At 37.8% G+C, this 27,923-nt stretch overlaps 1 protein-coding gene across 1 annotated transcript in view; it reads right to left on the reverse strand.

Annotated features, from left to right (window-relative positions):
• Positions 1-11,216: 11,216 nt before the first annotated feature.
• LOC134215016 (4-aminobutyrate aminotransferase, mitochondrial-like) overlaps positions 11,217-27,923 on the reverse strand; it is a 94,579-nt gene continuing 77,872 nt past the window's right edge. Inside the window, exons 3-6 of the mRNA XM_062694282.1 lie at positions 20,798-20,969; positions 12,665-12,827; positions 11,759-12,609; positions 11,217-11,697 (exon numbers count right to left, since the gene is read on the reverse strand). Coding sequence (XP_062550266.1) covers positions 11,576-11,697; positions 11,759-12,609; positions 12,665-12,827; positions 20,798-20,969 — 1,308 coding nt within the window. The 3' untranslated portion in view covers positions 11,217-11,575. The remainder of the gene's footprint in view (positions 11,698-11,758; positions 12,610-12,664; positions 12,828-20,797; positions 20,970-27,923) is intronic.

Consider the following 27,923-nt stretch of genomic DNA (forward strand, 5'->3'; position numbering starts at 1 on the left):
CTCAAAAATCTTTTACTGAATGGGTACGGTACCTCATACTCAAGCCGACTTTCACTACAGACGTTTGCGCAATGGCTCCCGCATGGAAGGATTTCTAAAAGCGAAGAGGATTCTACCTCGATAAGATACGAACCCCCTTCGTTTAGGCTCATACACTTATCTTGGTTCTGAACCACTGTACAATTCCGTATAAATTGTATCATGAGTATGCGTAAACTGCACCGGTTCGGCGCACACAAGTAAATGAAGCAACTGTCGAAAAAGCATCGGTTGGAAAAGCAGCAAACGTGTTTTCAGGTTTTTCAGCTTCCCGAAAAGTCAACTTTTACTCATGGTTTAAAGGTAATTCTTGTTTATTTCCGCTAATTGAAGTAAACTACTAATATTTTTTTTGTATCCGCATTAATAAAAACTATTTATAATTTTTCGAATAATGTAGTGTCTCGCCCTTCGTCATCACAAAACGGCAGTACTTTCAAGGTTTTGTTCCGGAGGGATCTTTACTGCTATGCTCAACATTGGCCGCGAACCGCTCGAAAAGAATTGTCCCAGCAGGTCGAGATATTCTATCAAGAGTTCCGATAGAGTTCCACCAGAAGTTTCGAAAAAATTTCACCATGAGTTCCAAGATTTTTTCACCGAAAGTTCCGGAAGAATTTTAATCAGGAGATCCGAGAGAATTCCACCAGGGGTTCTGAGATTATTCCACTAAGAGGTCCACAAATTCTAAAAAGATTCCATGAATTCCAAGAGAGTACCTTCAGGTAATTAGTCAGAAATCCAACAAGGCTTCCAAGAAAAATCCTGGTGGAGTTCTATCGAAAGTAGCTGGAGGACTTGCAACCCTTGCAACAGAATAACTGGAGTAAGTCTCTCGGAACTCTAGGTGGAATTATCTCGTAACTCCTGGCGGATTTCCATCGAAATAACTAAAGGAATTCTATTGCATATCTTGGGGGAATTCTTTTTTGGAGTCCAGATGAAATTTTATCGAAATAGCTGGAAGAATTTCCTCAAAATAACTGGAAAAATACTCTTGGAATGTGTGGAGGAGATATTCCGCAAACAGTGATTTCGTTGTTAAATCTGCATTCTTCCAGGATTCCATACGATATTCTTTAAGAATTCCAAAAGGAATCATATGAATATTTCATTCGGGATAATTTTGAATTCAATTTGAACTTGTTTTATGATTTCATTCGCTATTCTTTCGTAGTTCGATTCGGTATATATACTTTTACTTTTGAGGTTCATTCTGAATTCCATTCAGTAATCTCGGAAAGGTTTAGAATTGAATCATCAAAGGGTTTCGGAATTAATTCTCAAAGAATTATGAATGGAATTCTCAATCCGAGTGGAAATCAGAAATTATTCCAATCGAATCCACAAAAAATTCCTAATGAAATTCTCAAAAAATATCGAATAGAACCCTTATTTTCCGAGAAAAATTGAAATAATTCTGATGACACATCTTATACGGAAAGGATTGCGATAGACCTAATATCAAATCTAATATAGAGAGGATCCGATAGTGTTGCATAATGTCCTTCCTGGCATATTCTCTTGAATCCCGTTAATATAATCCTTTCTTCCATTCGAATAGGATCCTTCTTATGGGCCAATTTCCCGTAGCCGTATCTTGGAGTGGCCAGTTTGAACGACGGCGCCATCGCCTATTTACCGTCGAGGGGTTCTGTCTGCTGCGCCTCATCGATGTCATGCAGTCAAAGTAAACAGCTCTCGCAAAAATGTAAAAAATACTAATAAAATAGATATTCATAATAAAATTTATAACAAAATGCTTAAATAGTTTCCAAAGTAAACAAACCGAAAACAAACAAGAACAAAAAGAAGAAGAATCACTAGGTACCCATGTCTCTACCACATCTAGCAAACATCTAGAAGAACTGTGGTACCCTTGTCTATTAGATATCTCTGCGTTATCTAAGAGAATCGATATGTCAAATCCCTTCCGGTTCAAACGGTCTACTCGTCTAAAATTTGAGGTAGACACCGGTTTAAACGGTTGTTGCATTTGAGGCGGTTTTGAGGTCTGACAGGTTCTAGAAATCGACCAAAAATATCTAGGAGACTTATTTTTTTGTCTCAGAGATATCACGGGAGATTTCTAGAAGACGTTTCCGAGCGGGCTAATGAGATTTCGACGATAAGAGTACATTAGGGTGGCTCGAATTAGTATGAGAAAAACTTTTTCCATTTTTTTCTGATAGGCCGCCTTCTTATTCGATTCTATTTGATGCCCTGATGCTCTGGACAAAATTTCAGCCAATCGGTCAACGTTTGGGCGGTCCTAAACTCGTTGGAAGTTTATATGAAAAAATGTATGCAGAAACATCCAAAAGCAGTTAATTGCATTTGGACGGCACAACTTACGATGAAGAACTATGATACTCATTCAGATCTTGATGAATTTAATACAGAATGTTATGCAGAAAACCGCGAGAAGATTAGAGTTTGCTCGGCTAAGTTATTAGCATTTCTCTGAAGTGGGGTTTGAGCAAATTTCGTTTCTTTTACCTTTGAAAAGGAATAAATTCACCCCTACAACACTCCAGTAAAATGCTAATATCTTTGCCTAATAAACTCCAATCTTCTCGCAGTTTTCAGCATAACATTCTGTATTTAATTCTACAACAACTGAATGAGTATCATGGTTCTTGATCGTAAATTGTGCCGTCCAACTGCAAATCACTGTTTTTGGATGTTTCTGCATACATTTTTCAATATAAACATCCAACGAGTTTAGCACCGCCCAAATTTTGTCCAGAGCATCAGGGCATCAAATAGAACCGAATAAGAAGGCGGCCCATCAGAAAAAATTGGAAAAAGTGTTCTTTGAGCTACCCTAGAGTACATGTTCGTAATAATTCAGTCCTTTTTTGCTACTGACATTATTTGCTTTTCAAGTTATTCAAGACGTCATGCCTTTATGCTAAATAACATTTAGTCCAAATCAGTTTTTAAATTTTTATTTGGTTTTTTTAATCCTAGCTAATTTTATTATAGTTTTCTTATTATTGATATTTTATAATTAATTCTATTAACAGCTATGCGTAGTTGAGCCGTGTCCAAAACTAAAACTAGTGAGCAATTTCCAATTATTTCCTTTCTCTCTTTTGTTTCTATATAAATTTCAAAATTTGATATTAAACACTAAATACGTACAGGCAGCGCCGTAGCGTGGGGTTGGCCGGGTTGGCCCCCGCCAAGGGCGCCAGCCTCTAGGGGGCGCCGAAATCAAGAATTACGCTATTAGAAATTTCATTGATTTTTATTCGTTAAGGGGCCAATTGATAACAAACCGACTACGGATTTGAGTAAACTGAAACAAAGATTTTGTTTATTTCTATACCATGATGGCTCAAATCGAATAAGAGAAAATCTAAAAGTATCTTATTCATGAAACTTATTAAGTTATGTATCAAACCCACATTGTAAGAGCGGTTAGATCCATTTAAGCCACTTTCGACTTCTGGAATAGCAGTGAAGAAAATTCACTCTCAAAACATCGGTTTGAAATGATTCAATTTTTCCCATTGGATTATTTCGGGAATACTTTGATACATCCATTCAAATGGTGGTATGGTTCAAATGCCATTTCCGATTCCCGGAAACCAGTAGAACTGTGATGAAAGAACACAATTCTGGTTTTCAAAATACGCTGAGTACAAATGTGGATTTTGCAATGACATTTTGCTACCAGGCATCCCATCCAGCACAAGATGTTCCGGACAGCGACAACAACGACAATCCTTCGCAATCTTTCTCTGTAGTTTATAATCTCTTTTGTAGCTATCTGGCGATCCAACCCACTATCAGGGCTGCCCAACGTACGGCTCGCGGGCCGGATGCGACTCTTGGCTCCATTTATTGGGGCCCGCAGCGTATAAGAAAATATAGTTCAAAATCGGCCCGAAAGTTTTTCTATCTGGCTCGAGAAGCTCCTTCTTATTATTTATTGTTAAATACTGTAGGTTAATAATGGTTAAAAAATAAATCTGGGCAAGCACGAAGTCATGGGTTAATGAGATTTTAGTATAATAACTTACAAATTTTAAAAGGACTTCTTCCGCAATCAAAGTAAATGCAAACTTCACTGGTTAACAGTTCAAACAAGAATCAACTCATTTATTACTCCTATTCACTTTACACATCTATATTCCCTTTACTCGATATCTCTTTCATTCTATTTTGTTTATCTATCTTCTCTTATTGTTTAACAGGCATTTGCCATTTTACCGCCTATAGTCTGAACTGGCGTTTGCGATTATACCGACTTCGAACTTCTGGTTATAACATTTAGCAATACGGATGAAATTTTTCTAGGGCGGAGAACTTGTTAGGGAATGCATTTCGATTGTCAGTAATATCGTGTGCTCTAAAGAAACTTCCTACAGTAGTATAAGTTTCTCGTAAAGCACGGTGAAGAGTTAAAATTTTCACAAAAGATTTTAAAGCTAGGTAACGTGAAAAGCCACCTGCTTCTGATTCTACCTGGTCGCAATCGATAAAAATACTTAATGTAAAAACAAGGCACAAGCTGTCTTGATTAGTGGAATTTATGATGATCTTCAAATCACAGAAGGAGTAACAGCTTTGATCCCAATGAAGGAAACGACTACCGGTATATACCTGAGGAAATGTGGTAGGACCTGTATTAAGGAGCTTGAACTCTTCTTTAACAAATTAAGGCCTAACAACTGATGGAGCTCCGGCAACGACGGGGGAGAACATGGGCGTTGTGACACTTGAAAATTTGTCACATGACTTTTAAATTTTTTAAATCAATTGTTAATCAGCCACAAAAGTTAATTTGAATATTTCTATGCCCATTGCATTTTTCATCAGAAAATATCTATATGCAAAAACGATCAATATGCCCTACCTATGCGGCGAAGCTCAACTACTACTAATTCCAAATTATGTCGACGGATTTGGAAGCAGAATACGGAGATTTGTGGTAACCCATGGTACCTTGCTTGAGAGATTTTTTCTTTTCGAAAGGAAACCACCCTATTTTTATTATAGTGTTTAGTAAAACTAAATGCCATCCTGAAAATATATTTTACTTTACTATTTTGAAAATGTATAAAGAATATGTACCGAATATTTCCTGACTTGCCAACAAGTGGTCATTCTGATAATTGGCCCGTGGCTTGAAAAGGTTGGGCAGGCCTACACTATAGCATGTAGTGTTTCCGACCATCGACAGACTCATTCCAGAGTTGGATTTTATTAGCCCGAATAAGTCGGATAGCGATTCCGAACATCTATAATTCCACTTCAAAGTTGATTAGCATTGACCCTACCAGGTCCAGTTGTGTTCCCAAATCACCGATAGACCCACTACAGAGTTGTAATTTTTCGGCGTTTCCTGCCTTCAACTAATCTACTACAAAATAGAGGTTTTCTTGATTCCATTAGGTTCGATGGCGATTCAAACATCGACCATCCTTAATTGGAGTTAGTTTTTATTGTGTAAATTGATCCAGTTGTATGGTACAAACCCGTCGACACATCCACATCAGAGTTGGATTTTCTTGATCCGAATACGTCCGATAACGATTCCGACTTTTAACCGACCCACTTCAGGTATTATTAATACCGCTTAATATTGAATGTTTTTCAAGTAGGGGAACAGACGGCTTTGGCAGGTTTTGTTCTATTATTGGCAGGGGGTTTTTGTCGACCGAATTTTATGAAATTTGGCCACAATATTCTTTGATATGCAAAGAATGTTTGGGCTAAATTTGAGCATAATCAGTCATAAAAAACCCCCCTGCTAATAATAGAACAAAACCTGCCAAAGCCGTCATTACCCCTATTTAAACTTTTAATCTTACCTCTTTTAACTAGGTAAGATTCGAATTGCTATTTGTGTGTGTGTGTGTGTGTGTGTGCTTCATCCTCTACCCCTCACCCAGCCGGGGGTGTTGGACAAGTAGTATTGCGAATAATTTGATCAAATCTCATGCTCCGTAATGGTGCCCTTTTTGTTAAGAACGCTAGTAATATAAAAAGGATTCACTCCTAAAGCAAGATAAGTGTCTCAGGATGTGTAGGGGATTGGGATGTACTAGCTGTTCATAACAGGTGCAGCAAAACATCACAAGGACGCCCTTATTCGCACTAACTACTCAGGGAATAGAAGGTCAAGAAGAGCCACCGTTGCTAACTAAAGCGTGAACCGGATACCTGGGACTCCCACAATATCCGCGGCGATAGCAGCAAACGATGCCCTGTGCGTATTTAGTTTTCATATTTTATATAGCAAATCATATCAAGGTATGAACCGGAACGTGCTCACCAATTTTGTTTGTTTGTACGCTGTCTTCCGTCAAAATAGCTGCCAGCATCAGGACGCTCTTCAGGGAGGGCCAAAGTCACACTTCCGCTTATTATGCACGAAACAAGCAGCGATAGGGCAAAAATTACACGGCACAGCCCATGGTTACTGTCGTATTTCAACGTGCCTGCACCAGCCGAATTGAAACAGATGATGCAACCACTGTAGAAACAACAAGCACGATGCGTTTGCCTCAAAATCAGTCAGTAAACTGAAACCCAACCTTCGTTGCTTCAATCAAAACGGCGCATCCGACGTTCGAGTTTGTTGCAATCTCACACACACCACTAAAAGCCTATGCGAAATTGACTTCATCAATTACTCTTTTCTTGATGTCTCTCATATTCATAACCACGCATCTCACTGCACAGCGTGTGACAAACGGACAGAATTAAGAACGCTTTCATACAGAACCTTAACATATGTTCGTAAATGTAACTGAAGCATGATGTACTATAGGGCATATCAAGTTAATAGTTTAATATAATTTATATAATATTTTCTACTGCATTCACCACAGTTACCTCCGCTCAGCCTTCGTGTACACCCCACTATATGATCCAGCTGTTGCGCTCCTATAATATTCATGGCTGAAACATCCGGGAAAACACCATACAACCGCTAATAACACACTAAACACAAATAAAATCATTAGCACTCCCGACACAAAAACAGAATTCAAAGAAAAAAAACTATTCAAATTGTCAAATTAATGCGAGCGCGAAAAAAATCCGTCCTAACCTAAGCGCAGCACAATTCGATCCTTCAGGTAAGATTCGAATTGCTATTTTAATGTTAATTATTGCACATTCTTTTTGGCAAGAAAGGGGCGCCCAATGAATTTTTGCCAAGGGCGTTAGTAGCCCACGCTACGGCTCTGCGTACAGGGCATCGTTTGCTGCTATTGCCGCGCATGTTGTGGGAGTCCCAGGTATCCGGTTCACGCTTTAGTTAGCAGGGGTGGCTCTTCTCGACCTTCTATTCCCTGAGTAGTTAGTACGAATAAGGGCGTTCTTGTGAAGTTTTGCTGTACCTGTTATGAACAACTAGTACATCCCATTCCCTACACATTCTGAAGAAATTTTCTTTCTTCAGGAGTGAATCCTTTTTGTAATACTAATCTTCATAACAATAAGGGCACCATTACGGAGCATGAGATATGATCAAATTATTCGTAGTACCGTCAGGTCGCCATTCACCGTGGGTGCACCATTCACCGTGGGGTTCGAAGTGATGTTCGTTATGTTTACGAAAATATTGAAAAATGCTTTATTTCAACATCAGCACCATTAAAAAAGTTCCAAAGAATCCTCTCCGAGTAATAACTGTGAAATATAACTGTTCCAGCTGATTTGACGTTAGAGTTTGTTAACATCCTGCGGCTGTTTGCTTCCACCTTTGTTTTTAGCCATCCAGTATATTCTACGTTCGCTCAATTTCAGTGGAAAAGTGAATGTTTTATTTTCTTTACCTCTTATTTAATGTCAATGCAATTTAAGTGTCGGGTTTGTATTTTGATTTTACTTATAAAATTAATCCGAAAATATAGGTAACACATCATTCTCCACCAAATAAAAATGCACGGCGAATGAATCCCCCAGAAAATAACTGTGTCCATTCACCGGCCATTGAAATCGTGAGTACTATGAATGATTCCGCCATTATTTTGTACAGGTTGAACAGAAGCAATGGTTTTCCGGGGATGACTTGTTGGTCATAAGAGTTACGGGACGCTAATGAGCATTGATTTCTGCATCTGCAATAATAATTCTATTGATTGATTATGTCCTTTCTGTGTTACACTAAAACACATGAACTCCACATGTTTATGCTTAACTAAATGAAAAACACAAATAACATTTTAAAATCAAAGTTTAAATTCATATTTTAATTAATTTAAATGAAAAGTTCTTATCCACGGTGAATGGGTACCTACCCACACGGTGAATGGTGCCCTAACACGGCGAAAGGATACCCTAATATATCACTGAAAAATTATCTACATCCATCTATCTTGCCAAAAACAGATAGTTTTTGATTTTCATTCAAATTAAAACAATTATTCAAGGTTCGTGACGGTGTTCAAGACTATCATTTTCAATTGAAATTGCCTAAGGTGCCTGCCAGAGTAAACGCGACGAGCGATGCGACGCGACGCGACTCACGTAAAAGAATAACAATCATTATCAACAGGCTGTCAAATTGCACTGTCGCGTCGCGTCGCATCGCACGTCGCGTTTACTCTGGCTTCGCCCTAAGATGCACGGTGAATGGCGACTTGACGGTACTACTTGATCAACACCCCCAGCTGGGTGAGGGATAAACACGGGGGTGACAAGCTACGCCATCTTTGTCACATCTTTTCTGAGTCACCAATACGAGTGCACTGCGAATGCAACATAAACAATTCCGAGGGTGAAAATGATATAAAACGAACAAAGGTATAGACAGTACCTTGTGCAAGTAGTATTCTGAAGAATTGAGCAAATAAGTTGAACATTCTTATGTTTAAAGCATGGAATCGAGTGTAAAATAGTTTTAATTTATAGTTCGTTAATTTTTTTCTCTATTTTCTCATGATTGTATCATGTTGGATTATTGAGTGGTATGGGCGTTTTGCATCATATTCTCCTGTAAAAACGTAAACATTCAAAATTCGCGCACATACTAATGCAAAATAAATAAGTATTTGGGTAATTTGACACTGGGGGATAAATTTATCCCCCAAAAAAGAACGAACAGGCAAACCTGTCAAAAACCATAGTAAAAAAATTGGATGTCGGTCCTCTGGGGATAAAGGATGACACACACATACGAAAGGGTTACACATTTCTTGCACCTCGGGATTGTGTACAAATTATGTTTACTTAAAAATGTCGTATTCCATGTTGATTTTTGTCCTCATGCTTTACTACAATATCTGAATTTGCATAAAGCTTCTTCTTCTTCTTATTGGCATTACATCCTCACACTGGGACAGAGCCGCCTCGCAGCTTAGTGTTCATTAAGCGCTTCCACAGTTATTAACTGCGAGGTTTCTAAGCCAGGTTACCATTTTTGCATTCGTATATCATGAGGCTAGCACGATGATACTGTTATGCCCAGGGAAGTCGAGACAATTTCCAATCCGAAAAATTGCCTAGACCGGCACAGGGAATCGAACCCAGCCACCCTCAGCATGGTCTTGCTTTGTAGCCGCGCGTATTACCGCACGGCTAAGGAGAGCGCTAATTTTCATGACTAAAATCATCACCATTGTTTTAAATCATCCCTGATTCAGGTAGAAACTATTTTGATGATTTTGTAAATGCATTTAAGGGTTAGGCGATTCCTAATATTGGAGGTGACCTTGTCCCTAATATAGTTGACAATACCGCCCAAGCTGACATATATCCAAAGTTTTATATCCCATCGATTATAGGGGAACTTTTCCGATCTCCATCTCACTGTACATATATCCATCTCATCGTTAAACAAAGAAATACGGCACCAAATTCGTCGCTTCTTTTTGTCAACATGCGTGCTCACTGCTGAAAAATCACAAAAATAATAAACAAACCTAATTCCTTTACATTGCTTTGTTTTTGATGGGATGGAAATAGGAGCTATGAGATGAAGTGGCGAACCGTTCCCCTAATTACTGTGAATCTTCTCGAATTATCATTTAATTATATGAAAGCCTCGGTAAATATCAATTAGTGAGCATGAGCATGAGCATGATTGACCGCTCACGGTTGCTACTCCGTTATTGCCAGGTCAGCTGTAATTACACAGAGAACCAACAGATGATGTTTGGGACTAACCACATCCTCAATGTGTAAAAACTGGTGACTCAATATGAAGCAATACCATCGCCGCCCGGTCGTGTCCGAAGCAGGTCAATTAATGGGTAGGAAAATGTTGACGTGATACTCGCTTTGATGAAGGCCGACGAGACATCTGCACTTCCACGAGAAATCACTGGGATATTGGATATTTGGGGTAGGGCATGTAGCGGAGTTCGTTTTGCTAAACGGCATGCTATGTATATAATGTAGTTTGACTATCGCGCGCTTATTAGTTTAATTACTGACCGCACTAAGTAGAACAAAAAATCCGTGATCCGATGTTTTAAACAAACACGTCCGATCGCGCACTTAATTATTTGAAAAACGAGCAATGGGTAATGTTTTCAACATAACCGCGAGTAGACGTAGGACTTGTATAAACGAAACGTATTTACATCTAACTTCTAGCTTTTGGATCAACGGAGTTCGATTATAGGTAGTGATATTGGAAAATGACAACTTCCATGCTGTGTAGAATTATTAGCAATTTGTTTATTCAAAACTTCTGGAAATAAAACTAATAATTAAATATATAATTAGAATTGCTTTGTTTCTAACTATCAAGCCCTTATTTACTCAAGCAAATGTAGGGCATTTATAGATTTCTTATTGATGATAGTATTTGTTGACTGTAGAAGTTCTCTTTGTCTTGCAGATCGGTAGCATCGATTGGCGCATAACATTGGATTAAAGTAAGGTTTCGGACCCGTGTTCTAAATCTGGCAACGATTATCCTTTCACTTATAGGTTCCCACTTCATAAGCGCAGAGTGTGCCTGAGCGCTTAGTAGGAAACCAACTCCGCGATGCCGGGGAGCGTGTTCACCTCGTAAACCAGAGTATAGCAGAACTTGTCCCGACGGCGTTCTGTGTTCTCCAAAGTTTGGCCAACGGACTTCACTCAGTCCCAGGATCTCAAGCTTCATGCGGCGTGTCTCATTGGCAAGTTGTGCCAATTTAGCCTGCTGGGCTATGGTAGATATTCAAGGACTGATATTTCGAACATTAATTAAACAAAACTGATTTGCGACAACATTTATCTATATTTCCACACATATTACATACATCGATTTTCTTGGAAATCACAATTCTCTGGAAGACAAATGTTCGCACTTTCGATGCAATGGCAATGTTTGGAATATTAGTTGTATGTGTTTCTGCTTTAATACTATTCTTTGTCTCAACATGTTATCAATATATCTATTATTTGTGTCTCCAATGGCAAATCTTAATGCATCCTTGGCGCAATGCTAGGTTAGTCATTTTGTGCAGATATACCTATATGCGAACGGTAACGTAAATGCAATTCTCTGACAAAGAGATTAGAAGCCTTTCCTATCATTGTACCCAACGAACTACTCGGCTAATCAATTCAGTTTAGTTTATTTGATCTCCTTGAGAACCTGGTTGAATTTATCCAAGAAAATATCAACGTGCTTTTCCTGGAATATTAGCGCCGGCCGGAAGCGAATGCTCAAATCTCCGCAGCCACCCGAAAGCACACCTACAACAGGATATGGGGAAAAAGTGATTATCAGGTTCAGCGTCAATAAAAAAATACTAACCCTTCTGCTTCAAGGCTGAAACGGCATCATCACGCATCTTTGCATTGGCGCAGTTAACTGCCAAAAATGTTCCGCGACCTCTAACAGAGTTGAGCAAATGTGGGAAGTCCTTCTGTGCCTGGAGTAATCCCTGCTTCAGTTTAGCACCGGTTTTCTCCACGTTCTGCAGCAATGCTTCCGACTTGATAACGTTCAAGATCGATTCCAATAGAAGGACTTTTCCTGGATCACCCATCCATGTGTTGAACACTCGGTAGGGCAGCTGTGGAGTTAGGTTCAAGCTGTGGAAGTATCCTCCCAGTTGCATTTTCTTACTAAAGGTAACTACATCCGGAGGACTGTCCAAATTGAAGTGCTCGTGGCACCAGATCTTGCCCGTTGGCCCTCCTCCCGTTTGTACTTCATCGATCAGCAGGGCAGCTCCGTTCTTCTTGGTTATTCTCTGCAGCTGTTGGAAGAATTCAGGAGACGCCTCGTTATCGCCACCCTCGCTCTGAATCGGTTCGATGATGACCCCCGCAACTGGAATACCCTTCTTGGCATACTTCTCGAACAGGTCTTGCACTTCCGCTAGACAGCGAGCGTCTTCTTGGGCATTCTCACGAACATGTTCTTCAAGCGGGTACTTGTACTTCGGGAACGGCGCAATAGGCCAATCGAACGACGGTATATCGATCTTATGGATGTATTTGGAGTGAGTGGTAGAAAGGGTTCCCATTGTGCGACCGTGGAATGCTCCATGGAAGCTCAAGATACTCAACTTCGGTGCACCCGGAGTCTGGTTGACCATACATGAGTTGATTTCTTCCTGGGTGAATTGAACATTTTCGCCGCGCTGTACGCTCTGGTACCTACAAAAAAAGTTCAATAGTTTCATACCATGATACATGCATTAGAACAATTTACCAAATAAAAATATTCTTGAATGCATTTTCATTTGAGCATGAGCCACACATCATCGTTGTCAAGTAATCAAGACCCTTTGGAGCGACAGACATTAGGACATTTTGAAGTTTGCCCGGCCAATCCTCACCCGGAAAAACACCCAACGCAGGACGGTTGATGAGACCTGGAATAGTAGTAAAATATGGATTTTGATTTGTTCCTAATATTAAAGATTCCATCACTCAGAACGAAACGGTAGATCTAATTAATACCGTCGTCGGGGGTGACAATGCAATGGGTCAAATGGGGGTGAGAATGGGTCACTGTTTCAACTACTTAGAATGCTTGTAGAATAGATTGAATGTATCTGAGGGCAAGAAAACTAAAATATAAGAGTCCTTTTTGAACGATTTTGTTATCCGAGCTTCAGGGTGTCGGTGAGAACGATGACCCATTCTCACCCCCCAGACCCATTGTCAACCCCCGATGGCGGTATACGTTTATTTGTAAAAAAAAAATAGAAAGAGTTGCAAACATCTTTGGTTCTAAACGTTAATGTGCATTTTTGCAAAATTTCAGGAGCATCCCGTGGGGCTTCGGGAGTTGTCATTGAGTACTGTCGCCCTTCACAGGCTTAACAGAAAACTATTTACGAGAAACCATAAAGGTAGAGCTGTCACACAAGTGTTGGTTCACAAATAAAAATCCCTGTAAGATTCCTAGAATGGACAATGAGAGCTAGCGTCCTTTACAAACTCATCAGAAGGTTCTTGGAAAAAAAATTGCCACGTGACACGCTTTTGTCCGAAAAAGCAAATGTACCCTCCTACAGGTTCTACAGGGCACCCCGTAAGGTTCCAGGTGTGTCAGCTAAGGTATATTGTATTGGAACGACTCATACCAAATTTATTCGTGCGAAACCATGAAAAAGGAGCTATAGCATGATGAGGTATACAATTCGGCTATGTGCCTGACGCCTGGTGCTAGGAATTTGGTTTAATCAGTATCTGAAAAGCTGCGAAGGACAACTACGGTCGTTCGTAGCTTAGCGAGTCTCAGACATAATATTATTGGTGAGAAACCATAAAGAAAGAACTGTCACATAACATGCTTTGGTCTGAAACGATTATGTTCCCTCCTAAAGGTTCCCTGGGGCAATTTTGGGAGTAGCCAATGAGGTCTATCACCTTTACAGTCGTGATTCGTTGGTCTGACCAAAATCTCATCTAACTAGAATTCACTTCTAAAAAGCACAAAAACAACTGGCGGAGAGATCAAGGTCGTTAACTCAATAAATTATGGATCTGTGGGGTAAAAGTACGCAGGAGCGGGTGGGGCAAGTGTACGTATGTGAACCTTCAAGCTCTGGTGTCAAAAGGATGAGTAATTTGGTGTTAGAACGTATTTACTTAGCGAACAAAGCATTGAAGCAAAATAATTAAGTTGTGTTAGGTATTGTTTTACACCTAAACATAGTCCGAAAACACAATTTTATCTAAATGATAATTTAATTTAATCAAGAGAAACATTCATAAATTACATAACGCTTAGCTGGGAGGGGTTGCGAGATGTATGACGATCCATACAATTTTTTAGAGGATTCATACAAAAAATGTAACATAGAGGAGAGGTGATGAAATGGACAAATTTTGCATAATTAGAGGTCTTTCTTTAAGCAAAATGCCACGCGAAACATGGTATATTTTTACATCTATAGTTTTTTATATATATATATAAAACTGCTTTTTCTATGAAAGTTCACATTTCTTGGACCCCCTCTACCTTTCAGAGTTACGTAATCTTTAAACATTCCATAAATAATATACTTTTTTGCAATTCCTGATCATAATATCTGGTTTACAGTTCGCCTTTGAGTGACAAAACGGCCTACTTTTCCATACCAACGAAATGGGTGCTGTAATGAACATTATGCAACTCAAATGGGTTGCATAATATTCATTATAACACTCATTTGGGTGCTATAATGAAATACCAACATCAGAACAGTAGTTACATGACTACATTTTGGTGAATTAGCTTGGGTAAGTGTTCAAATATTGTATTCTCTGCGTCGCGTAATAAATGAAATAGTTTGATGAACATGTCCAGGATGCATTTATTGGGGGGTGTTCTGACTTGTCAATATACCCAACTCAGCCATCTTGGATTTTTGTATGGAATTTATGCTCGTTTGTTTACGTTTTGCACTGAAAATGTATGTTTCCCCCCCCCCCCCCCGCGCGCTGGTTATTCCCATCTACTACCGAAGTCGGATAACCTGTACATAAAAAAATCTTGGGACATGTCATCAACAATTTCCAAAGGCAAGCACATCTATCGTTTCACGGCTTATCAAACTATGCAATGTGGCACGGTAACATGGAATCTGATTGTTCTCTGCAGCAACATAATTTATTGGCTAGAATGATCATGTGGAGTAAATTAGATTGTACAATTTTGGTACAGATTTATCAAATTGAAGTCCATTTTTCGTCATTGCAAAAAATAGCGTGTGCAACTCGTTGCACAAACTACTATCAATAAACATGAATTAAATGTTATCAATTCTTATTTGTATTAAAAAATACCTAAATCACATGATTGGAAAATTGCGCACTCTTAGTGGGTTTTTGGGTAAGAGTGGGTTTTTCACGTGTCTTGCAATAAAGGTTCTACTAAAACGAATTCCAATATTTTTTTTTGCTAGATAACATATTTGGAGAGTATACAAATCGTTGACATTGATTTGATATGCAGAAGCTTGCTTCATAAGGGCCACATGATCGATTGAAAACTAAGTGCGTACTCTTGCCCCACTCTACTTTACCCCTGGGGGTACCTTCGCTGGCACTTCGGGGTATTTCGGAAAAAAGCCTCGACAAAAAACAGCGGATGTTTACAATTTCAATAAAAACTTATTGATAGTTCTAATATATTTTGATTCTAAAACTATGCATTGTGCATAATATGCATGGCGATAAGTAAATTAAAGACTTTTGTACCCTGCTTACCCCAACCAGCACAGTGTATGAAGGGCTGTGGGACAAAAGATCAAAAGAACAAAATGTCGAATAAACAAATTTAAAAAAAATCTTCAATGTAATGTAATCCATACCTGATAATATGTTATAAATATGTTTCTAGAATCTAAAGGTTCGAACAGCTCAGCCTCCTTCCAAGCAGGTCGTAAGCTTTGTTCAAGAGGCTCGGAAGCCTCCTTTCAAGAAGTTCTGAAGCCTCCTTTCAAGCGGCTCGGAAGGCTCCCTACAAAAGGGTCGGAAGCCTCCGTTCAAGTAGCTTGGAGGCCTCCATTCAAAAGGCTCAGAATTCTCCTATCAAGAGGCTCGGAAGTCTCTTGTGAATATACTTGGAGATCTCCTTTCAAGAGGCTTGGCTTGGATGCCTTTGTTGAAGACGCTTGGATGCCTTTGTTGAAGACGCTCGGAAACCTCGCTTTCCAGAGTCTCAGAAGCCTAGCTTTCAAGAGGCTCGGAATCATCGCTTTCAAGACGCTTGAAATCCTGCTTTTCAATAGGCTCGGAAGCTTCCTTTCAAGAGGCTCAGAAGTCTCTTTTCAAGAGGCTCAGAAGTCTCTTTTCAAGAGGCTTAGAGGCCTCCCTTCCTTCAAAGATTCTTCCAGAAATTCCATTGGAAATTGCGGCAGATATTCCTTGAAAAAATCTTCCAAGGATTCGTCCACAAATTTCTTCGAAATTACTTCGAAAATTCCTTCAGTAGTTTCATCGGAAGCTACATTCCTTCAAAGATGAAATTTTTGAATTTCTGATGGACTTTCGAACAACACTCCAAGAAATCCTCTGGAAATTATTTTGCAAATGCATCCAGAAACTCCTTCAAAGAAGGAATTCTTAGAATTATTTTGGGATTTCTCTCAGGAATTTCTTATAACTTTAAAATACACTTTGAAGAATTGTTCTGGAAAGTTCTTAAGAAATTCCTTTGAAAACTCTTTTAGTAATTTACTTTTCGAAATTTCTTTGGAAATTCCTTTATGAAATATTTTGTAAATTCTCTAAACAATTCCTCCGGAAATACCTTTGAAAAGTCCTTTGGAAATTCTTTCAAGAATTACTTCAGAAATTCTTTTGAAATTTCTCCGAAAACTCATTAAGAAAATCCTTAAGGGATTTTTCTGGAAATTCCTTAAAAACTATTTTGCTAATTCTCTAGAAAAAAAAATGCTTAGAAACTCTTTAAGAGTCTCTTTAGGAGTTCCATTGGAAATGCCTTCAGAGATTCTTTTAGCAATTCCTTCAGGAACGTTTCTGAAATTACTTTGAAAATCTTTTGAGGAATTTCTTCGCAAATTTATTTAAAAATTTCTTCTAATTCCTTTATATTTTTTTCAGTAATTCATTCGGAAATTGCTCCACGAAAACTATCCAATATCCGTCGCTCGATAATGGCGGCCTTGTGAGTTCCCTTATGACATTGAAGAGGTAAACCATATTTTCATGTTTTAATCAACGTAGACCTCGACTCATTGAAAAACAAAAACACTCATAGTCAAATATTTTCTTAAGAATAATTCAGCTTCAGGTTTTTTTATTATTTCACAATTTGGTGTTATAGGAATGCGAACATCAACAGCCAGTCCGTTATGAAAGCGAAATGAACGCGATCAACGTTTTTCGAAGAGGACCACATTGACTTCTAGTCAGAAATGCTGTGTTCAGTATTACCCTGGAATAGGTTTTCACTGAGGGATACGAGCGCCAGTGTGTCATATAGAAAGATGTCTACATCTCAAAAAAATCGTGAAACCGCGAAAAAAGAACTTTTTTTAAAATTTGAGGCCTTTTTTGCACGAGGGATCCGAGTGCACAAAATTAAATACGCGTCTCAAAATCCAAATCCATTATGTATAAACAAAACTATTTGGAGGGAAATGTAACATGACAAATTAATCTTCCAAAATACAATTCGACAGTTCAGGAATTTCGCAGTGACAGGATACTTAGTGCATTGACATTTTGGAACATATTGGTCCAGGGCCGAATTTAGCCGGAAGGGGGCCCTGGAGTCGACAGTTTGTGGGGGCCCCAAAATGTACAAAAAGGTTGGTTTTAGAACACAAGATTTGACGAAGAGACATCAATCAACGCATTTACTGCCCTATGATCCTTAGTGCAAGAAATATCTTTTGTGGTCTCGATTATGAAAGCCAGCATGAATGAATGATTCACAGATACTAATATATCCATTTCATTACATTTCCTCATGCAATACGCTTTCCACATTCCTGAAATAAGCTTAAAATATTTTAAAAAATGTATTAGGCCGTTACAAATAGTTAATTAACTTTTTGTCCTACTGGTCTCCGAAAGGTCAAGGGGAGGGGGATAATAAAAAAATAATTATTAAAATGAAAAAAATAAAAAAACTCCTCGGATTTGTTAAAGAATGTTTTGAAACCCTCAAAATTATCCGAATTTTATTTTGTTGCCCCCTCAAAATATTATTTTTTGGAAAAAAAATCCGAGGGGGGAGACAAAATAGATTTTAAATACATTAAGTCTATTCTTCAAGCATTCTAAGTACCCAACTAGTGACCCATTCTTACCCCCATTTGACCCATTGTGACCCCCGACAACCGTAGTTTAATTAATGGTTTGGATGGATTTAATAGTTTTATGTGATAAAGGATGATTGAATCTAGCACTATAAACAAATAAATCAAGCTCTATCTGGAATAAGGGCGAATGTCGCAAGAGAGGATTCTCTTCGTCGACTTCCCCTCTTTTTAATAAAAGTGACAAGCAGCGGATTTCTTTGAGGTTTATCACCTTATCAAAACAATCCAAACTTGCATTTTGAAGTGATGAACTGCAAAGAAATCCTCTGTTTGGCACTTTTATTTAAAAGAGGGGAAGTCGACGAAGATAATTCTCTCTTGCGACATTCGCCCTTTTACCAGATAGAGCTTGAAATATGAGATCGATTAGAAGCGATCGATCAATGTAGTAAATCCCTTATGATTCTAAACGCGAAAAATAGCTACATACTTTGGAAAAAGTTTGACGTTTGTTTAGAATAGCCGAATCTAGGATAGGATGTGCCAAGTAGTCAGTAAAAATCGTACCGATCTTCTGTCGCAATCGTACCGGTTGCTGATTGGTTGAAAATGACAATCGATTACTTTGATTGGTGGCGGCGCGTTTTTCGTAGGGCAGCATGTTGTTAGTTTAACCGTGTTGCAAGTTTGTAAAATTGATGTTAAGCAAATTACGTTAATGTTTGAGTTTCGGTTTTTTTGGTAAAAAATAAATTTATATTGAACTGCAAACGCCATATAAATTATTCTCAAGGGTTGTAAAGGTTTAAAACTGTTGATTTTAAGCATTATCATTTTCCTTTCTGTTATTTTCGATATCAAAATCATAGCTTCATTAGCGAAAACTTCTCTCTGTTGATCTTTCATTTCTCTTACATAAATAATGGATGGAACGGAAAGAAAAACATCAAGTTTTGATACATGATATTTGGAAGATTTTGTACCAAATTACTTCGGCTGCACTGGCGAACACCTCGTCAGAGCAACCGACTAAAAAACAACAAGGCAGTCTCAATTGAGTTGTCACATCCTATCCTAGAGCCGAATGAGTGCCAATGTTTTTCAATAAAACGAGGCCTACATTGATCAAAATTTGTAAATATATATTACCTCTTGAATGTCAAAAAAAAACTCATTAGGCCGCCATTATCAAGCGCAAAATACTGGATAGATGACTGTTTAAAAAATTATTATACTTCTTTGATAAATTCTTAGCAAATTCCTTCAGAAGTTCCTGCGAAAACTCCTGCGAATTCTTATATAAATTCCTCTAGAAATTACTTTTTTCAACATTCCTTCAAGAATTCTCTCGAAAATTTCTTTAGAAATTCCTTTGAAAGTGCCTTCGAAGGATTTTTAATTCCCGTAATTTTTTTTTTCGACATTTCTTCGAAAGTTCCTTTAGGAATTTCTTCGTAGGTTTATTGAAGAATTCCTTCGAAAACTATAGGAAACCACTTAATGAATTGGTCCGTAAATTCCTTCAGAAATTCCTTTACGAAATTCTTCGGAAATGTATTTAGGACTTTGTTCGAAAATGATTTTAGAAATCCGTTTGTAAGCTCTTTCAAGAATGTCTTCTGAAATTTCTTTGAGGACTCCTTCGGAATTCGTTCAGAAATTATTTTCAAATTCTACGGAATTTCTTCTAGAAATTCCTTCCATCGGAAATTTCTTCTTTAAGAAAACTTTAGAAAACTTCTTAAGAAATTGCTCCAAAAATTTCGTTGGAAATAGGTAGGTAGCTCCTGTAGAATTTCCATCGAAAATTTCTTCAGAAAATTCTCCAGAGATTTCTTTGGAAATTTCTTCACGTACTTCAAAGTACCTTCGAAAATTCCTTTAGAAAGGCATTCGGAAAATCTGAATGCCAAAGCGGATTAGGCTTTGTGGCTATAATAAGCGTTTGCACCGGATGTGTCAATTATGGTGGTTCAGGAACCTTCTTAAAATGCTAATAATTAATGTTCCAATAACCACTGTCTTTTGGATGCTATGGAGGTTATGAGAAAGTTCCAGCTCTCCTAAGGATCTCAGAACAGATTTTTGGACGATTCCGGTTGCTGAGACGACTACCGGAGTTATACCCACGTCCTCCAGGTCCCACGTCTGCTTCAGCTGCTGGAGAATCATTAAGGTCTAGCGGTAGAACAATATCGACCCACTACATGCTTTTGTCTTATAGGGTCCCTATAGAGTCGATTTCTTTACCTTCGCTTAGACCTTAAACCATTTTTAAGCGTATGGTTACGCACCGCTTCGGAATTAAGCGGAGGTGAAGAAATTGACCCTTAGACCACGTAATATACTGATTGTTTACAACTGATACAGAAATTATCATAATTATAGCGGAATCGAAGTTTTCTAAAATGTATTGAAACTGTTGTTTTGTTAGAATTAGTTCCTGAATGGCAACCTGATGGCAACCAACAAAAATAATCGTTAATAATATTTCGGAATTCGTTTATATCTGAAGACGTACGTGAAAAATGCATTACATTTTTAGATATATAAATATTAAAAATAAACATTTTGCATTAAAAAGGAACAACGCCATGCATCCGCATGTACACACTTACTTTTCAGATTGTGATCATTTTTGAACACCTTCAGCAGCTCCGGATGGTTGTAACCCAGCGGGACGGACGAGATCTGCGTATAAATATCCAACAGCACGTTGCCGTCGACATCCTGCAAGTAGTTACCAACGGATCGCTCGTAATCGGCAAACAGCTGAACCGACCCGCCTTGCTGTTGGGCGACACGTCAGCATCGCCAATCGTGCGAAGAAAATATGAAAAGAAAAAGAAAAGCACAGACGTTCATTCAAGTGCAACGACGACGATAACGAGTAGGTAGGAGTCAAAACAAAATCATCGAATTTCACTGCCAAGGTCGTCGTCATTGCGCACGAACGTGGGTAAATTTGATAACATTTGCTCACAGATAATTAACGGGGGGTATGTACTATTCTTAGCATGATTGTCTCAAAGATTTTACATTCCAGAGTACTATCTCTTTTGCAGTTCGTATTTCCTTGTCGGTTTGCGTGGGAGTGCTAACAGATTTGTTAAATTTACTTTTGAATATTTATTTACAAACGCAGATGGAGGATCCCAAAAACGACCACAGTCGAAGCAAAACGTCTTTTGGGTATTCCCTCATATTTTCCGTGTTTGAGGTGGCCGTAACAAAAGACACGAGTTATGCAGGTTAGGGGAAAAAGTGTCAAAATTATAGATAGAAAGGTAGGAAAAATCGAAATTGTCCACATTTTGATGAAACATCTAACAATTCAGAGAGGCAAAACACCCTAGGGAGGCAAAACTACAATGTACCACGCGTCTCCACGCACGGTACGTACCAGAATGTTGATTCGTTTCCGAAGAGCTGTCAGCTGTCAGCAAAACACCTCTTAATTTTGCCTCGTGAGTTTCACTCCGGCAGCAAAATATTACCACTTTTTGTGAATATTATTAATATGATTAGGATTTTCTTCCATCCATCCAGAAACCACGTGGTCATATTTTTGAAGATTTTCAACCCCCCCTCCCCCTATGTGGCTTATCGTGGTCATTTGGCAGACCGCAATCTCCCCCCCCCCTTTGACCACGTGGTTTTTTCTAAAGTACAAAAACTTTTAAAAAAACTTTATTGTAATTGTAATTTATCAGCCTTCACCCTGGCAGACACTGTCCGCCCATCTACACTTAAGTTAGGTGAAGACCTACCAAGCCTTCACCGTTAGCATGCGCTAGACCGTATAGTACACCGGTTTCCAACCACAAGCAGGCGCTGGGCTTAACCAGTCCCACAAGTGTCGGATACATTAAAGAAAAGAGAGTTGACAGGAAAGGGAAAGATTAGTGGAGAAGAGTTGCGTTTGCTGAAACGAGACAAATAAATTATGATTAGTATGGTAATTGTGCACCACGGAGGATGCTAGTCCTTGGATCCCTAGATGTTCGATTCCACGCCTTTCTTCCAACCGATATCTGTAACTCCGTCTATGTTTGGTGGCAGTATAATCTTTTTGTTCATATGGACGTTCATTTTCTTCAAATGCCGGTCGTCTGTAATAAAAATAATAAAAGGGCCTCCACCATTTGACCCTGGAATATTAGTAATTGTCCAAATAACGTTCTTGTTGATATTGAAGTCACTAAAGAAACATTCCAAACACTGGACAACTGCTCCAAAGATACGTTACATTTAAAGCAAAATAAAATCAAATCAGTTTCTCGAAAACTATCACCCAATTCCACGCATCATCTGTTTCTCTGTAATATAAATATAAAATTACTCGTCACATAATTGACCCCCTTAACAAGTATAAACTTTTGTCATTCATTTTGTCATTTGTCTATTATTGTTATTGTTATTAGTTTTCACTCAGTCTTATTCTATAGGGTTAAGGCAGGTATTTTCGTCTTTTCGTCATAGTCTCGAAACCCAATATAAGCGACACCTTTTCCCAAACTCATCCGTACCAAATCGTAAGTTCTGGAGAAACGTCCTGCTATAGTGGAGTTCCAGCAAATGAACGTAGCTTTCATTGGTTTCTGCACCTACGACGATGGACGGGAATACCTGCCGTGTCTCTACCAGATGTTTGACTAAACATCACCAAAGTCTGTCTATATTAAACACTTATGTTATATCCAAAGGATTCGACGTAATTTTATCAATTTTGACGAGAATTGAACATATTTGAAGCAGCACATTAGTTTCTGAAAGAATCAGCTGTCATGTGAATGGAACGTTTCGGTAGTTCGTAAGGTATTTTAAAAGTACACTAGAACATTTACGTGCACATGCTTTAATAAATCATATTTACTTTAGTTATCCAAACTCGATCCCAACTACCCCGAAACAGCTATTACTGTAGTAGTAACGCACCGAATCGGGGAATTCATGCAATATAACGCAGAGTTTAAACCCTCTCTTGCGTTTTGTAATATCCACTAAAACAAAGCTCCTAAGAAATTGATGCGTGAAAAATAAATAAAAGTTATCAGATTGCATAAGCAAAAGTTTATATTTTAAGTTGATCCGTTTAGTGTCAACCGGTGGATACCTGTTCTAAACACTCATTTGTTTCAAGTTCTATTTCACGCAATCCCCCCACATTATATAATAATGAGTGCTGACAACTCAAGATACTAAAGATCATGAGCAGAACGGAGGTAGGCATAACTTCTAGGGATCAACCACCACCAAAAAAAAAAAAAAAAAAAAAAAACTTTTAAAAAAACTTTATGTAACTAAAACATATGGTTAAACCGATCAATTTTGAAGATGGACAATTTCAACTGATTCAAAATCAAACTAAACCCAGCATGGAAATTATAAATTTTCATTAATTCGAACATTTTGATGATGTTATGCTGTAATGTTATCGGGTATTAGGATATCTAGAACTCGTTCACCTTCGATGCATCAGGAGGATACAAAAAAATGTGGACTCGCAAATATGTTATAAAAATTTCGAGAAAAAATTGTAATGGTTTAGAAATTTTACAAAATATCCCTATATTATTATTTTTTTTAGAATTTTTTATCAGTGATTTTTTTTAAAATAATTATAAAGTTCATCACTGAATATTCCTATAGATTCCTGAGAGTATTTGGGACCTTCCGTAGCTCTTGAGGTACTGGAAATTCTTAAGATATATCAACCTCAGCGAAGCATCTGAAGTGAACTCTTACAACAAAAAGTTTATCAGAGAATCACAAAGTTAATATGTAATCTTAGAGATGCAAATAAAACCTCCTACTGTTGTTTCTTTTGAGTAGCATTCCTGTAGAAATTCCTGCTTTCAGAATCATCAAAATAGTTTACATTCCAATATTAACAGGTATTAACAGCTTAGTGATGAACTTTGTAAACCTTAAAAATCACTCAAATAAAGAATAAAAAAAAAAGGTATTAACAGGTTTCAGTATAAATTAGAAAAAAGCAGCTTACTTTTTTTAAAGAACCTCCAAAGATTTTTTTTTTCAAAATCCTTGGCAACTTTAACGAATTTTCAAAGGAAATTCTTCTAAATCTCCAATGGAAATTTTTTTTCGTTTTGCAAAAGAAATTCTTAGACACTTTCAGCAGCTTTTTTTTTAAATTTCCAAAACAAATTATTCGGAATATGCCAAAATATTTCCTATGGAAATTCCTAAGATTTTCCAGTAGAACAAAACAAAAAATCAACGGAAATATCAAAGTGTTTCATGTGGCATTGGCTGTTTAATATCTTTCGGAAATTCAGAAGAGTTTTTATTGAAAAATTCAGAAGTCTTCTTCTTCTTCTATGGCTCCATATTCCAACTGGAAGTTGGTCTGCTTTTCAACTTAGTATATTCTATTAGCATTTCCTTAGTTATAAATTGAAAGCTTGCCAGCCATTGCAGACTGAACTGAACGTTTTTAAGTGCACTCCTTAAAATGTTCGAAAAACTTCTTTTGGAAATAAAGAAGAATTTCTGGTGAAGATTCGAAAGAACTGTAGAAAATTTCATTAGAATGTAAAAAAAAAATATGAAAATTTGAACATTTTTTTTCTACTGAAAATTATGTGTATTTCCCACGGGACTGTTTTGAATTTTCAGACAGAATTCACATGGAATTTTTTTCGGAGTTTTAAGGAAATTTTTTCGCAATTTACACTGGAGATGTTTTGTTTTTTTTCATTACCAATTTGTACAAAAATTTCCAAGCAAAATTTTTCAGAGAGAATTGTTCAAAAATCATTCTGAATGCCAGCACTTTATCAGGATTATATAAAGGAATTTCAAAGTTTTTACAGGAAGTTTCTTTACTGGATTTTTCCTGAATATCCACAAGAAATTCTTTTGAAGTTTTTTTCTTGGATTATTGTAAGAACATTAATATTTTTCAAATTTGTAGCTGCAGTCCGCTGATGCAAAAGTGTCGGCAATGATGTTATCGATCATTTAGTAATCTGCATTCGATCATTTAGTCGTTTTTCAATAACTCATTCCAGAGGCTAAATTTCAAAATGTGTTATATGGTGGACTTCTAGTGCAAAGGATTATCTGCCTAACAGTTCGTTGTTTTAATTTCACTAATAACTTAAGACTAAATGATTGCATATTTTGTTATCATTTAGTATAAGTATGGCAACTAGCACCGTAACTCCTTTAGCAGTGGAATTCCAACATCGACCTGTTAAGGAGAGTTGTAGAAAAACCTTAGCACTAAAAGTCCACCATACAACACATTTTTAAATTTAGCCTCTAGAATGAGTTTTTGACAAACTACTAAATGATCGAAAGCAGATTATTAAATGATCGATAACATCCTTGAGTGTCGGCGGCGTGATGCCAAAAACCATCTGCGGCGGTGGCGTGGCACGGCGGATTTTTTTTTATATTTTCTCATTTTTCCTTTCCAAATTTTTGTTGCGGAAATTGAGACTGAATCGCAACCTGTTTTTTCATTTATTTTTTTATGGAAAAAGGATCTAAGGCTAAGATGGTCAAATAGCGCAGATTTGCATCGGCGTTACGACCGACGCTGCGTTACTGGTTTTTCTCGAAGCACACCTGCGTCTTTTTAACACTGAGTTGAAAAGACGCTACGTGGGCATCGGCCCTAAAATGCGCTTTGCGTTTAATGATTTGTATTTTTTACACCGCTATTGTTATTCACCAAAAGTTTTTCGTGTATAAAAAACCACGTTCGAGAGCAACACTCCCCCTCCCCCCATGTGGCTTATCGTGGTCATTTTCGAAACCCCCCCTCCCCCCATATATGACCACATGGTTTCTGGACGGCCAGGTAGGGCATATTGTCCCCTCTTTCCCAAAGTCGTTTTGAATTTTATTTTTATTGACTTGGTTATCGCATTATACACCAATAATTAGAACACGAACTAGGGTAAAGTGCCCAATAGTGGACCCCCAACCAATAGTGGACCCTCCAGCCATTGTTGCATTATTACTGCACAATGTCAACATTTTGCTATGAAATTCTATCGGGAGAACCTACCTTACAGTCCTATGATTTGATTGCATGCATTGGAAATGCATTGGAAAGTAAAATTAGATGATTTTTTACAATTTTATAAAAAATAAACATGAGAGTGTCCATTATAGGAATATTTTGGGGGGTCCATAATAGGGAAGAAGAACGTCCCGAAACGGGACATGAAAATCAAATGAAGTGTCGACTATAGGGAAGCAATTTCCTATTATGGACCCCCAAGGGGTCTACTATAGGGCGAATTCAGTTAGACTTTAAAATGTTAATTTCAACGAATAACGTCGTGTATTTTGGTGTTTTATGTATGTATCGTGGAGAGGGGATGCAGAGCTTGTTGTTGGATATCAAGCAGAGTTTATATGTTGAAAATTTCTAAGCCTTATGACAGGAAGAGCAAAATTTCGCTACTAGGGGGTCCACTATTGGGCATTTTACCCTACATTTTATTAGATTTCTGCGGAAAATGCATCGAAACTTCCAGTTTTCATTCACGACAGCTATTCATCTGAAATTTAAATCCGCTGAAGCAGATACAAACTGTACAAAAAATACGCATGGAAAAAGAGGTATCCCTAAAGAATTTCCACTGGAAATTTGAAAAACAACAATTTAGTAAGAATTCAAAATAACCAAAAAAAAACAGGCGAAAACAAAAAATTCTAGAGGTTTATTACAAAAAGTTGGACGAATGGGGGAGGGGTTGGAAATCGCCAATTTTTGCGTAACGTATTTTATGGATCTTCCCAAGAAAACAAAATCAGTGTGCTACTTAGGACATATCGGGCAACAATAGAGTTGGTATCTACACTCGGTCAAACAAAATCAGGAGGCTTAAGAAAATAAAAAGTTTTCGAGCTATCATATACCTTTTATCTTATCAACCTTCATAGTCAAGTAATGGTTGATTCTTTATATTTTTTTTACATTTAATGCAAGGTCGAATGACATCAAAATTGTATACCCATAAAAAATTTGATATTCTTATAACAAACTCAAAACTTGCATAAAAAGAACAAACGCAACTACAAAATATAAAATTTATATAAAATGAATCATTTTTATAAACGAATCAAAATTTCACATAATAGCCTATTCAGGTTACGCCATTTTTTATAATAAGTCTTCTTCTTCAATGGCTCTACATTCCAACTGGAACTTGGCCGGCTTTGCAACTTAGTATTCTATTAGCATTTCTTCAGTTATTAATTGAAAGCTTTTTTTCTACACGCTAACTTGAAACAACCCAGTGGCAGGGTCGTTTGTACCCGGATTTTTTCGATGTTAGCAGTTGTCAAAATCTGGGTATGTCAACAAAATGGATCTGAGTCAGACGAACCCGAAATCTGGGTAACTGGGGACTTAAACATTTTCGGATACAACAACATGGCGTCGACCGGCGTCGACGTCTCACGCTCGAATAAAATGTTCGGGTTTTGCACTGAATGCAACAAGAAACAGGTAAGAATAGTTAAATTTATCATGGCGGAGCATTGTCGGCACAGCCGGCCAGATTTTTTCGCTTGTACGGTAACCCAGATTTGAGTCAAGGTACCCTTACCCAGATTAGAGTAACCACGGTTTTGCCGAATCTGGGTCACTATGACATAATTTTGGGTAGATCCAGGTTAGCGTGTATACCCGCCATTGCATGAGTATGTAACTTATGTGGCAAGTACAATGGATACACTATGCCCAGGGTGTCGAGA

Source organism: Armigeres subalbatus, chromosome 2 (assembly GCF_024139115.2).
Source record: "Armigeres subalbatus isolate Guangzhou_Male chromosome 2, GZ_Asu_2, whole genome shotgun sequence".
Lineage (NCBI taxonomy): Eukaryota > Metazoa > Arthropoda > Insecta > Diptera > Culicidae > Armigeres > Armigeres subalbatus.